This window comes from Molothrus ater, chromosome 7 (assembly GCF_012460135.2).
Source record: "Molothrus ater isolate BHLD 08-10-18 breed brown headed cowbird chromosome 7, BPBGC_Mater_1.1, whole genome shotgun sequence".
Taxonomy (NCBI): Eukaryota; Metazoa; Chordata; class Aves; order Passeriformes; family Icteridae; genus Molothrus; species Molothrus ater.
Window position 1 is genome coordinate 27,532,489 of NC_050484.2, and position 13,354 is coordinate 27,545,842.

General features: G+C 41.2%; 1 protein-coding gene across 1 annotated transcript in view; it reads left to right on the forward strand.

Moving 5' to 3' along the window:
• The window catches only part of PDIA5 (protein disulfide isomerase family A member 5), a 98,099-nt gene that overhangs the window by 35,244 nt on the left and 49,501 nt on the right, over positions 1 to 13,354 (forward strand). The window contains exons 7-10 of the mRNA XM_036386670.2: positions 1,125 to 1,185; positions 4,802 to 4,869; positions 9,227 to 9,318; positions 9,423 to 9,494. Coding sequence (XP_036242563.1) covers positions 1,125 to 1,185; positions 4,802 to 4,869; positions 9,227 to 9,318; positions 9,423 to 9,494 — 293 coding nt within the window. The remainder of the gene's footprint in view (positions 1 to 1,124; positions 1,186 to 4,801; positions 4,870 to 9,226; positions 9,319 to 9,422; positions 9,495 to 13,354) is intronic.

A 13,354-nucleotide genomic window follows, 5' to 3' on the forward strand; every position in this document is an offset into this window, starting at 1 on the left:
GTGATTTGACAAATTTTGTGGGTTGTGGCTGTAAAGTCCTGTGCTTCCTGTGCTCCTCTGCCCTGCATGTGGTCATGACCTCAGTCTGCTAGCTACACAGCAAGTGTCAGAGCTTGTGGACGGTGTGGGGGCACAGCCCTCCTTTGTCTCAGGGAACTGGAGCAGCTTGCAGAGTGCAGTCAGTGCAGAATGCAAGTAGGAGGTAAAATGCTGCTCTTCAAACTGCAGGCTGTCGTTAAACCTGTTGTTCCCTCGTGTGCCTGAGGTTAGGGAGTGTGAAGCAGGAGGAAAGGGGGTCCAGATCTTGAGGGATTTAACTTGGTACAGGAACTGTCTTCTCAGTGTTAAGTGGGAAAGCAGTGAATGTGGTGAAACTTCCTTAAAAAGCCAGTGCCACCACAGTTACTCATTATGTTTTTTCTAATATAATCAACTTGGTCTTTTATATTAGTTTTCTAGTCTATAGATTTTTTAAACTTTAATTGATTGGACTCTAGCTGGTATTTTGTAAAGGGCTTTTTCAATTTTCTGGCTTTCATTTTTAATATTAGAAATGGTTATTCTGACATTCAGTTTTTGTAGGAAGATTAATTTTTAATGTTCACCCTCTGTACTCTATTACAAGGCTTCCAGGGGTTGCATTCAATTTGAAAACTTCATCTAGTTTTTCTATCATGCTGGTACTGAAAAATCCTTTTTGCATGGCATCTCATAGGTTTGGCAAGGTTTCATAGTGTGAAAAGTGAACTTGTTTTGTTATTATTGAGTCTGACTTTTTGAATTGCAATATGGATTTTGGATGTGTCAGCGAAGAAAGAGTTTCCAGGTGGAGATTCTGCAGTGAGAGTGAACTAAACCATGGAACTTCCACATATTAACAGTGGAGATACTGGTTTAGGATAGTCAGCAGATAGCTGAATGTATAATAAATTTTGTCATTTTCTTTCAAGTTAAAATTGAGCAAGGAAAAAAAAAATTGAGTCGTGTCTGTTAGGGAAGATGAGCCCTTTTCCCTCAGATAAATGAGCCTGTGTTCTATGAATACATATATTAGTTTTTTAAAGTTGTAGTACAGTGTCGTTGAGTATAAGTGTGTTTTTTATTTTCCTTGGTTCATTCACTAGGAATTGAGAAGGCTTCTGAAGAAGGAAGACAAACCCCTACTGATGATGTTCTATGCCCCATGTAAGTAGCCCAGCATGTCCTGTCACCTCTTTCCCCCTTCTCCACTGAGAGTTGTCCAAGTCTGACTAGAGGCTTTGCCTGTGCTTCACTAATACCATCTTGTGCCACCTTTATCATTCAGCTCCTTGTGTTGTTCTGCCTGTTTGTCCTCAGTTTTCCCCTGGTTCTCCATTACTTGTATCCTGCTCTTGTCTCTTTCTCTTGTGATGATGGTTTTTGCTCAATGTTTTTTTAAGCAGCCGCTTTCTATAATTTTGTTACCTGTTGTCCTTTCTAGATTTGTGCTGCACAGAACAGAAACTCTGTGTGCTGCAGGCAGAGGGAACAGTGCAGTCATCAGGAGCAGGACTATTGTTCCTGCTCCATCCCAGAGGCACCCTGAATGTTCCTGCCTACATGGGCAGGGGTAACTCAGTGAGGTTTCAGGAAGAGGAGAGCACATTGGGGTCTCTCAGTTTCTTTTTGTGACCTTGACCTTGTATTGCTGCTATCTTGTCATTGCATTGGCTACTTGTTCCTTAATGTTGCAGACTTACAGCAGCCTTTTTGTGTTTCCTGGTGACTCCTGTGTGAGAGGCTTTCCAGCTCTTCTAAGCAAGATTGTGTTGCACTTGAGTTGTTGCTCAGTTCAGGAAGCAGGGAAGCCATAAGAAGGGAATAAATGTGTGACCTAAACTAGGAAAAGCCTCCCAGCAGTGCCTTGATAGGGAAGTTGATGTTGGGTACCACAAGAAATTTGCTGTCTCATTCTCTTTAAAACTTGTGTACCATGGTAGCATTATCTGGTGTTTCTCAGTGTATTTTCTCTTGTACCTACTGCCTGAAACACCAGTCTACCTTTTTATTCTCATCTGAGCACTACCAAGATGGCCAAAGTTGCCCAAGACTTAGTTTGATTTTTCTTTAAATTAAATCAAATCACTTGTGGCTCTGTGCCTTTGGACTCTGCAGTGGTCCTGTGTGGCCTGGTGTGGTGTGTGGCTGTTCCCAGTAGCTGCAGCCCTGGATCAGCGGGAGATGCTACGGCTGCTCTGCTGGAAATCGTCCCTCCAGGGAGAGCTGGGCTGCACAGTGCTTTCACAGTTTACCTCTATCAGGAGTAATTGTTTTCCACAGCCCAGTCTCTTTGTGAAATGTGCCTTATCTAACCCTTCGTTCTCTTTGAACCGTTCCCCCAGAAACCCTCCTCCTTCCAGTTTCTCTTCTTTGAAGTGGCAAAACACCTGCTAGTTTTCAGTGCTGTAATACTTGTGCTGCTTTCCAAACTGCTGTGAAGGAAGTCTACTTGTGAGAGTTTTTTTTCCCTCTGATTTATCAGTTTGTAACTCCTCATCTTTTATTTAACACACAAGACTTTCTGAATTGGTTGTTGTCCAATTTTTTTCTTGCTCCATTTACTGGAGACAGAATACATCCAGCAGTTGCAATAAAATATGGCCTTTGAGCAGCTGAAATTATTGGTTACATACAGGTGTTACCTTTCATAACTTGGAGCAGCACATCAAGACTGGTCACTAAAAGAAATTCCACTTTTTGTTATTTGTAAGGGAGGTCTATTTTTGTTATTTTTAAGGGAGGTCTTTGCATGAGAGGACATCATAGGCTTTGTCTGGGAGGCTGTGGGGAAGACAGCTGCCTTATTTCCTTGCTTTGTTGGAAGCAGGGGCTTTAGATTAATTTTGGCATATTGATAGGAAATGGGCACTTTCATTAGGTACCAGTGCAGAGGGAGATGAATGCAACTACAGACTTAGATGTAGTTACTTTAATATTTCAGGAATGGTTGGTCTGGGTAAAACAACTCAAAGCCAAGGCTTGCTTTCCTCAGAAGATATTGCCTGCCATTTGCAGACTTTTCACTGTACTTTTAGGCCTATATTAGAAAGTCAGACAGCACTAAAGATGAAATATTAGGTGTACTTGAAGGCATTCAGATTTATTTGTAGTTAACTCTGTCAAAGAGGACTCCTGCAGGAGACTGTCTGGATTTGGCAATAAAGAATGAGCTGTTTATAAACATGATTGAAAACAAGGCTTTAAAAATGTAGGTGTTAACTAGTGGAAAGACTAATCTGTATTTAATTAAGCTTCCCTTTTGGGAAAAAAAATACAAGAAGAAAGAACAGAAGAAAATTAGTTTTTTGAGGTTCCCCTATTATGCCTGTAGAGGGGCACATGTGGCTTGGCAGCATCCTGAAAAATATAACGCAGAAGTATGAGGACAAGAGAGGGTGTACTGAAATGGGTTTGGGAGCAGCAAGTTGGAGGCAGCAGCAGAGCTGGGAAGGGGAGGATGATGGGGATGATGGCTGGGTGGAGGAGGCTGATGTGTGCCTGTGCCCTAGAAGGTACTCCAGGGAGCAGTAAGAGAGTGAAGAGGGGAAAACAGGGAAATTGCTGCAGGACTTAAGGGCCTGAGGCTCCTGTGGAGAGAAGAAATAGAGGATTCAGAAGATGATGTCTGCCAACTCACATCTTTTGATGTCTGTCCAGTGGTTTGGATGAAGCTGCAAGACCTCAGTGGGCCTTAAATGTGCAGTCTGTGCCCACCAAGAAATTGTCTTTTTGACCAGCACTAATTAACAACCTCATTGTCAATTTGAGCAGAGAGATCAAAGATGGAAAGACCACAGACACAAGAGCTCTCCTTCATCAGATTAAAGGATGTTCTTTTCCAGGCATGCTGATGTGATCCTAAAGTAGTGGCTGCAAAATCTGTTCCTCCTTCCTGGAGGATACTTTCAAAACTCTCTGTCTGTTAACCAGAACAGAAGCGTTGACTACTGTCCTGTGGTGGACTGAGAGTTTCCACAATAAGTGTCTGGGGTGCTTGGCTCCAGCTACCTTTCTTCCATGCTGTCTGCACTCCTGCCCCTTCCCATCTGCATGCACAGATTTTACTTGGCAGGGGTGAAAACTGCTGCTTACAAGGTGATTTACTGCTAATCTGCTTAGCACTGCAGAGCATCATCAAGCAGCTCTCAGCACACTCCAACTACACACTGGTGGTCTTCCTCACTCACGCTTTGTCTTTTCCACAGCACATTATTGTGTCTTACAAGGGCTGTTGCTTCTGAACTATGTCTGCTCAATTAACAGAGCACCGTTTAACACTTGATGTCTGTGTAATGTGTTTAGGAAATGCATCTCAAATTAATTTCAAAGCCTTGTTAAGCTGGGATGAATCTGAAGTACCTCCCCCTGTCCTTTCAAAGACCATAAATGCACAAAGCTTTTTGTTTTGAGTTCACAATTATGACATCTTCTGTTGACTTTTGATATGTGTGTTTCATCTTGTATTCTCCTCTGGGCTCAACTCAGAGCCTGAGGAATATAAGATGGTTTTCTCTCTCCATACAAGGATGAGAAATGAATATGAAAATGAAGAGCATGAAAAATTTGCAAAAATAGAGGCTTGTAACGAGTAAGATACTTAGAAACTAATAATCTAATAATGATTTAGTAGATCAAAAATACAAGCAGATAAAGAATTTTTGTTTAATTTTTAAATATAAAAAATATAAAATATTACTTCATATGCTTTGGAACATAGATACTGTAGAAGAGGTTGAATGGAGTTGTTGGCATATTACTTACACAATTTATTTTTTATCAGGGTGTGGTGTTTGTAAGAGAATGATGCCATCTTATCAGCAGGCAGCCACAGAACTCAAGGGTAAATATGTAAGTGAGACAATGATATTTATATGACATTTCAAAAATCATTTTAACTTTTTTTTTAAGTATATAAATTGACAAATATTTAGCAAAATCAAAATTTTTAAGCCAGCTGAAAAAAGAAACAATCTATTCTGTTCCAGATCTCTTTAGAATTATCTCTTGGTTTTTATCCTTCTAGAACTTTAGAGAATGAGATGTGAACTCCCTTGCCCTTTAGATCCACTGCAGTTTTCTCCATGGAGATGCCAGCTCTGACACTATGTAGATTTATGTTTTGCCTCTAATTTATGAATTTTTAGGCCTTTTGAGCTCATTTTGGTAAAGAAATAAATGTTTGCTTTAATGAGTTTGATCAGCTTTTTGGCCTGATGTTTCATAGCAAGGTCAGGAATGGATGCCCTCATTGCAGTTATTAATCCACTTTTTTAGTGGAGAATCACAGTGTTATGGGAAGGAAATCCGCCTCCCATAAGCTACTGGTCACCCTCCAGCCACTCAGCATTAGTAGAATCTTACAGTTTAACTGTAGCTCTGTCAAAGCTGATGTCACATTGATATAAAAGTTTTGACTCTAACAAAGTACAGAATTCACAGTAATTTAGTTACCCCTTTGTAGTTATAAGGTGTATTGATCTCTGTAAGCAAGTCAAAGGCACCTGTCTAGTTGAGGTTTTATTATGGGCTTAACGTATGATTTATATGGTGCCAGTAGTACATAAAGGATGAAGAAATAGGATTGTTGTTTCATGGCTGTAGCAGGATTTGGTCTGATCTTACCTGTTGGATCATTCTCTGCTGTGTTTAGGTTTCCTTGTGAGGAAAAGATGAAGCACTGCAGTTCATTGCTGGGGCAGCTCTGGCCATTTGTTCTTGTGACCGCCTAGTGCTGTCAGACTGCCCAACATTCTCCAAACCAGTTGTTTTCAGAAGTGCTTTCTTTAAATCATTGTTTGCTTAGGGCTGGAATGAGTGGGAGTTACTCAGATTTATCTAGGACATGGCACAAGCCTTAGAAGATATGTTCAAGAGTGTTTTTGTCGAGCCAGGCAGCATTCTAAGGCCATCTCCCCTCAGAGGAACATGTGCTGCAGCCTTGGGAAGGCGCTCCCACCCTGCATGGCAGTACCTTGTGGGATGAGAGGGATTAGGAGTGTAAACATCACCTACAGACAGAGTGCTAGAGAGAAGGCATGCTGCACAGCACTCTGTCCTCCTGCAGTTCTCCCTTCCTTGTTCATGTGCAGCTCATTTATTAAATTCAGATAATTTAGATCTATTCTGGTTTGAGTATTTCCTTCCTCACTTGGAAATGGTTTCTACAGATCCGGGCTGATCCTGCACAGCTGAGTGACAGGGCTGGGACACAGTTCTTTGCAGTGGAGGCTTGTGGTGCAGGATCAGTTCAGAGCAAAGTCCAGTTATGCCACTACCACCCATGTTTACCACAAAAAATGGTCTGTTTGTCAAAATATGACCCAATTAGCTTCCTGAGTGGGATGTGTACACAGCTTGCCATTTCTAAAGTTAACTGTGCTGTACCCATCATAAATTATTCATGGAGTGCCTTGGAGTGATGTTGACCTCCAGCTCAGACTTGGCTGCAAAGTTTATGAGTGGTTTGGATGAGCTGAAGGTTTAGCCTTTTAATCTAACCTGTCATTAACTGTCAGGATGTGCCAGGCTCAAAAGTGATTATTGCTGTTATATAGCAGGAAAATTAAGTGCAGTATTGCCTGTTGAAGAGGTCATAAAAGTGAAGGGGTGAACTGTACCTGTCACTGGCCTCTGTGTTCCCTTGGGACTGGTTGTTTCTTGTCCCAGTCCTGTTACTGAGAGGAAGGCAGGGTGGCATACTTAGTTTATATTATGGTTATATCTTATAATTCTGTTGCACCCAGTATAGAAGGAAAAAGTGCTCCAAATCAGAAATGGGCTTATTTTATCTTGGCAGAAAAGATTCCTGTGGTTAGAGGTTTGGCTGGGCTCTGGTGAGTGAGTGTCCACCAGAGCAGGGGGGAACTGGATATTAGCAAACCATTCACCATCTCCCTAATGGCCATGAACTTTGTGAGTGTGCCAGAATGCTCTGCTCAGTAAAGACCAGATTGAGAATAGGCTTAAGTGCTTTCCTCCTTTGGTGCTTGTCTTTTTTTTCTTTTAAAAATTTCTTGTGCTGTAAGGTGCCAGTTTTTTCCCATCAAGAAAACTGAGAATCCGGGTAGGGGATCACAACTAAACAGGAATGATCAGAAGCTCCAAATACTTGGGCAGCTAGGAAAGGTTCAGAGCTGGTTTAGATTACAGGTAGCTTGTTGGAGAGCAGATAAGTGTTGAAATATGTCAAGTGTCAGTGCAGAGGTGAAAGGAATAAACTGATCTTTGTTTCTGCAATGGCTATTACAAGAGGTAATGGACCTAAATTGAAGTTGGGGTCATTCAGTCTTTTGCTAAAAGCAAAAATGCCAAACGTCTGGCAGGAGGGCCCTGGCTTTGAGCAGTAGGTGTTTTTTGATGGTCTCTGGCGGCCTGATATTTCATAATTCTGTTATTATTGGCCAGCTAAAGCTGTTACTCTTGTCATTAAAACAAATCCTGTTGTAATTAGCTTTTTTTGCTAAATACTCTTCATATAATGTAATGAACACCAGAATGAATCCAAGTTATTGGCTTTTATCAATCACCTTTAGATGGGCACAGTGAAATTGTCTGACATGGCCAGGAATGCCCACTTAAATCATAGGAAATCCTCTGAAAGTTCACAGCAAATATGGAATCTGGTAGGCTGGTGTTAATTAGGGAATTAGTTAACAAAACTGGTTCTTGCTTTATAGAGCAACCATTGTATCTTGATCCTATTGCATTTACCTGCCATTAGGTGGTGGCATGGAGGATAAGGAAAGGGGAGAATTGAGTCTAGATAATCTCATATGAATTAAATCAATCCAGTTGTTTGAACTACAAGGAAAATTCAAAGTGGAAGATTAGGCCAGCATGTATAAACCTTACTTCTGTACTCACCTCTGTTCATTTTATCCTTTCTTAGGATAGGGAAGAGAAAACAAAGTATCTTCTTGTGACTTTCCAGCACATTCTTAGGAACGATTGACCTTCAAATGAGGATTTTCTGCTTTAAGATTTATTTCATGCTGGCTCTGGGCACATTTGGTTGGTCTGTGCAGTTTGCTGCAGTCAGGAACGTGGTATTAAATTCTGATGTGGTATTTCAGCTGGAAGGAGAAAATCCTGTTTTTGGAGAGGGAAAGAGGAGGGGGTTGGATTAAGACCCTGCTGCTAAAATGATTTAAGCCGTCAATGCCATTAAACTAAGTTTATCAGGAAGTGGTATCTCAGCAACTTGCTGGGTCCAAGTTTGACAGCAGAATGACCTTCTGTGTGAGTTGCACACCCACAAAAACTTGGAATCAATCCCATCTTCTAATTTTCATGTCACAAATATTTGGAAGACATTTGGACAGGGCACAGAATAAGTCACAGGGCACAATATAAGTCACAGGAGCCCTGAACCTGAAGCTCAGGGATTGTTGAGATGGAGGATGGGTTGGAATAGAGTTGACGAGTGAGGAGGAGAGAGTTTTTGTTTTACATGCTAGTCTGAAAAGCTACTGTGCTTCTGTGCCTCTATTCTGAAGACAAGGTAGGACAAGGTTAATTCTTAACTCTCCTTATAGCCTGCCCTACCTAAGTTAACATATTTAGAGCATATAAATGCCATGTGCTATTTCCTGAGCTCATGGATATAGGGCATGTTTTATTTTCACATCAAAGTCATGCTGATTTCCCTTTGCCATTCAGTAAGTGCATTTTTGACTTGGGATAATGCTTGTGGTTGGTTAGACATTGACAAGTTGGTTAGACATAGACAAGTTCATTGCTGGAGTGGAAACCAGAGAGCTGAGGGTAGGATTTCTGGTGTCCTGTTTAATGTTTGGATATGAACTAAGAACTCTTTTTCCTACATGCAGAAGAAGGAAAAAGTCTAGTTGTAGCTTAAAATCCAAATGTGCAAAGCAGAGCACAAGTGGTGCCATTGAGAGAATTCCCTTTAGGTATTTTTGTTAGTGCATGAATGAAAAACAGAGATGCTTCCAGAGCAATGAGGAGGTGACATGCTAACTGCTGTGTGTTTTCTCTGGATTAGACTCAAGTATTGTTCTGTTTTCCCTTGCACAAAATCAGAAAAACTTCAGTGCCTTTTAGAGAGAGCCCCTTGCTTGACAGCTGTATGAATGAAATCAGAATCTGCCCAGATTGAAGTGGGTTTTACTTAAATCTTCAAACAAATGGTGTGATGTTCCTGCTGTATTGTAAGAATCAGTAAGATTATGCTCTGTTTTTCCAGGTCCTTGCGGGGATGAATGTTTACTCTGCTGAATTTGAAAGGATAAAGGAAGAATTCAATGTCCGGGGATATCCTACAATCTGCTATTTTGAGTCAGTTATGTTTTGCAACGATTTTAGAAATCATGCACTCTTGTATAATTGAGTGGTTTTATCTTTTAGGGCCAGGACTGAACCTTGTTTTGTTGCTTTAACAGGAAAGGAAAGTTCCTGTTCAACTTTGAGAACTTTGGTGCTACCGCAGCAGATATCGCAGAGTGGCTGAAACAGTAAGGCATTGAACTTCATGCACTCCACCTTTTATGTACTCTTCATTATTTACAGAATGTAATGGTTTGGGAGCAGACATCTCTCCCTCCTTCCCTCTGCTCAGAAGAGCAAACAAAACTACCCCGCTGAGATCAGCTAAACTCATACGGAGAGATTGACTAATGTTTGGTTTTTAGCATGCATGCCTTACATTTCACAATTGCATTTTGTCTGTAATAGCAGACTGACTGTGGATTAAAATAATTGCAGATACACAGATCTCAATTTTACTAAAAATGCCAGGTTAAATTTCCAGTGATCTTGAGTGCTTGAACTTAATAACTTGCAAAAGGTTTGACTTCTGTTGTGTTATTAAAAATGTATATACCAAGTGTGCAGTTCTTGTTGGTTCATCAGCCTTTAGCTGAAGCCTTTAAAGTGTCTTGCAGTGACAAACTGAAGATCAAGGCACCCTGGATAGGTAGTCACTTTTACAACATCTGTGTTTGCTGTCATGACATGAAAGTGTAGAAAGCATCTTGTTCTATCTAAAGAGAGCTATTTGCAGTCATAAACATTTTGGGGGCTGAATAAGCCTATGGGACTAGCAATTCAGAGACACAGGAAAACTGTCTGTGTGTAGCTGCTCTTCAATTGGTGCAAATCCCCACATGGTCAGTGAGGCTGATGGAGGAGCTGGAGAGAGCTGAGATAATCTGGTGATGGAGAAATCCCATTTGCAGTGAGCCCAGGCTCTTGGGCATGGTGTCATCTTTCTAACCCTCCCTTGTTTGCTGCAGTTCTGGAAACAGTACTGAAATGAAGCTAAAGAAAGGAAACAAACCCATGGGAAGGAACAGACTGTTGCAAACTATTGTAATAGTACAGCTTAGCAAAATTGGCTCAGAATAAATGTATTTTGCTGTGCTGGAGATGTGCATATGGTTGCAAGTAGCCCAGGGTCTCCAGCAGCAGTAGGCTGAGTACCTCAGGATCTGGAACCCACAAATGAAGTGAGAGCAGCATCCTGTTAGCATCAGGGGCTACAAACACTGCAAGCAAGTTCTGCCCAGTGGCTCAAAGAGGAGGAATTCAGCCAGAGTCATTAAGCCTGGTGTAGTCAATTAAGTCTTCAAATGTGAGTGATCAAGATGGCAACTCCAGCAACTTGAAGATGATCAGCCCTTGGAGCAAGGATATGGCTTAATCACCTGCACTTTGTTATGCTTTTCAATTCTGCAAGGATGTGGTTATCTCTTGGCTACCATATGTGAAACATTAGCTGTTTAGGGTGTTTTTTTCCCCTGTCTTCCCACATAACATCCAGATAATCCCTGCAATATGCAGTACCTTTATATCAGTGCTGTGACAGCAAGTGAACACAGCTACTGGAGGAAAGCAGAACAGCTGCAAGCTCTTTCCAATGATAATCTCTGCTAACAAGCCACTGTGGGCTTTGGCTGATACTTCAGCAGTCCAGAGCTAAAGACAGCTGTTTGTTCTCACTTAGTGCATGTTTATTAGTTGCCCAAAAGATGATCTGAGCAGTAGCCTGGTGCCCCTGTTTTGTGTAATAAGTACAACCTTTAAGGAAACCACATTGAGTAGTTATGTGTATTTACATTTTGCCAGTAATTGATGCTTAAATTACAATCAATTAAATTATTAATAAAACTGCATATAGGCTGAACATGCTGCATACATAATATTATACTATTCTGAGGAATCTGCAGTACAGGTAGTCAAAATGGTATGGCAAGGGCTTTAGGAAAGCCAAGGAGTGCAATGGGATAGCTGTAGGGTGCACTGGCTGTGTTTCAGAATAGCATAATATTAAAATATTGAAAGGTTGCTTTTGTACAAAATGTTACTCTGAGGACCAGGGTATGGCAGGGCCGTGGCAAGGAAAGCCAATGCATTTTTATACTGTGCATGCATGTGCTGTCCTTGTAGAGTCTTGGAAGCAAATCCAGCAGACATTGAGCCACATGAAATGGCCCATTATGTGTGGACAATAAGTACACTCTGCAGAAAAGTAGCTCTCTCTCTCCCTCTTCTTGTTTTTTTCCCTCTAAATACTCATGGTTAAGTGCTGAAAGTGGGTGATCTAAGGCTCATTTGTGGGAGAGAACATGATATAATTTAATGAAAGTTAGAATTATTTAAATCATTGTCCATGCTTTTTCCTCATGCTGCTAGTTTGGAGGGCTCCAACACCTCTCTTATTTTTACTATTTTTTTTCTCTTGCTTATTAAAGGTGCTTCTTTCTTATGCTGAAGTGTGCTAATGTATCAGTCTTACAAATACTTCACCTTTCTTATCTTCCTAATAAGCACTGCCTACTGTGTTATGGAGATTCAGATATTTTTGTGAGAAGATAGAGATGAACTGTCACACAGCCTGAATCCAACCCAGCAGAGATGCTGTTTTGTACATACCACTTTTTTATTAATTCTGATACACAGCTGTATCAGCCCGAGTGGTAGGCAAGCCCAGCAGTTTCTTGCTGCCTTCAACAGCTGCTTAGTTTGTCTTGCTGTTTTTATAGATTCCCCTCAGGCCCTTTCTTAGCATCAGCTACTTTGTTAAATCAAGAACTTGTCCTGTGCTCTCAATTGAATTAGCTTTTGATAACTCTTCTGGACTTCTGTCGTCCTGATCAGGTGTTGACAAAGGTGTGCCTTGTCTCAGTGTTGAATCATATTTTAAATTTTGCTTGTTGCTTTCTCCAGGACTTGAGGTGTTTCTTACTTCCTCCTCTGTAGGCTCATTAGCATGCAGAGCATTTCAAATTAGGCTATTTGAATAAACATCCCGTGCCCTGCTTTACTCATTCCTGACTGAAATAGGTCACACCAGGCCCTGCTGAGCACCATGTTCTCCCAGTGCTTTGCAGGCACTATGTGATGTTCATCATGCTCTGCCTGCTCAACCCAGCTCCCAAATTCATTTAGTGTCATGGTGTTTGCTGGAAAGCCTTCACCCTGCCAGGATACCTGGAGATTATTGTTCTCTGGGCTGCTTGGCCAGGTGCAGCTCCCACCTTTCACTTTGATGTTTGCTTCTTGGTTTGTTTATCACAGAAGCAGCAGGAGGCAAAGATGTGCATCACAGTTCTGCATGGATTGCTTAATATTCTTGGATCACACCTATTGCTTACATCAACAGAATTTGCTCTCTGAATCTGTGCATCTCTACTGCTTTTTTTTTTATCAAACTAGGCTTTCAGCCTAGAAATGAGTAAGGCAGGATAAATGAGTTATCATTTGTTTGCCATTCCTTGTTCCAGGCAGCTAACACAATAATACGTTTTAATAAAAAATAGTAAATCTGCTTTCAGCAGAGATGGGGTCACATCCAGATGTGTACTTTGCCAAAGAATTTGGGGAATTTGGGGGGGTTTAGAACTCATTACTGCAACTGACAAAAATAGCTTCAAAGTCTGGCTCCCAATGTTCTTATGTTTGGGTGTTTTTTCTATGAACACTGCTTTAATAAATAAAATGTCAATTAGCATAGTTCAGATCACAGCTGCCAAATTCTCTTTTTAATGTACGTTAATAAAAGCCAAAAACAATTGTTTATTGGGATGATGAGCTGCAGAGGAGCTTAGGTTCAGTTTCCAGACTTGCCACTATGTCTTTGAGCAGGCTCTGACCCATCAAAGACAGCTGAACTCAGGTGCAGTCATAGTGATGTTGGTAGAACACATCACTTGCCTTTTAGGTGAAGCATGCAGCTGAGTATCTTTGCTGAGTTAGGCCTACAAGCCCACTGCAGAGTGAGGACATAAGGATGCTTCCCTGGCTCCCAAGAGCTGTTCAGGGTAAAACCATGTATTCCTGGGGAAATGGTGTGTGTAGCTGGCTCATGGTCCCA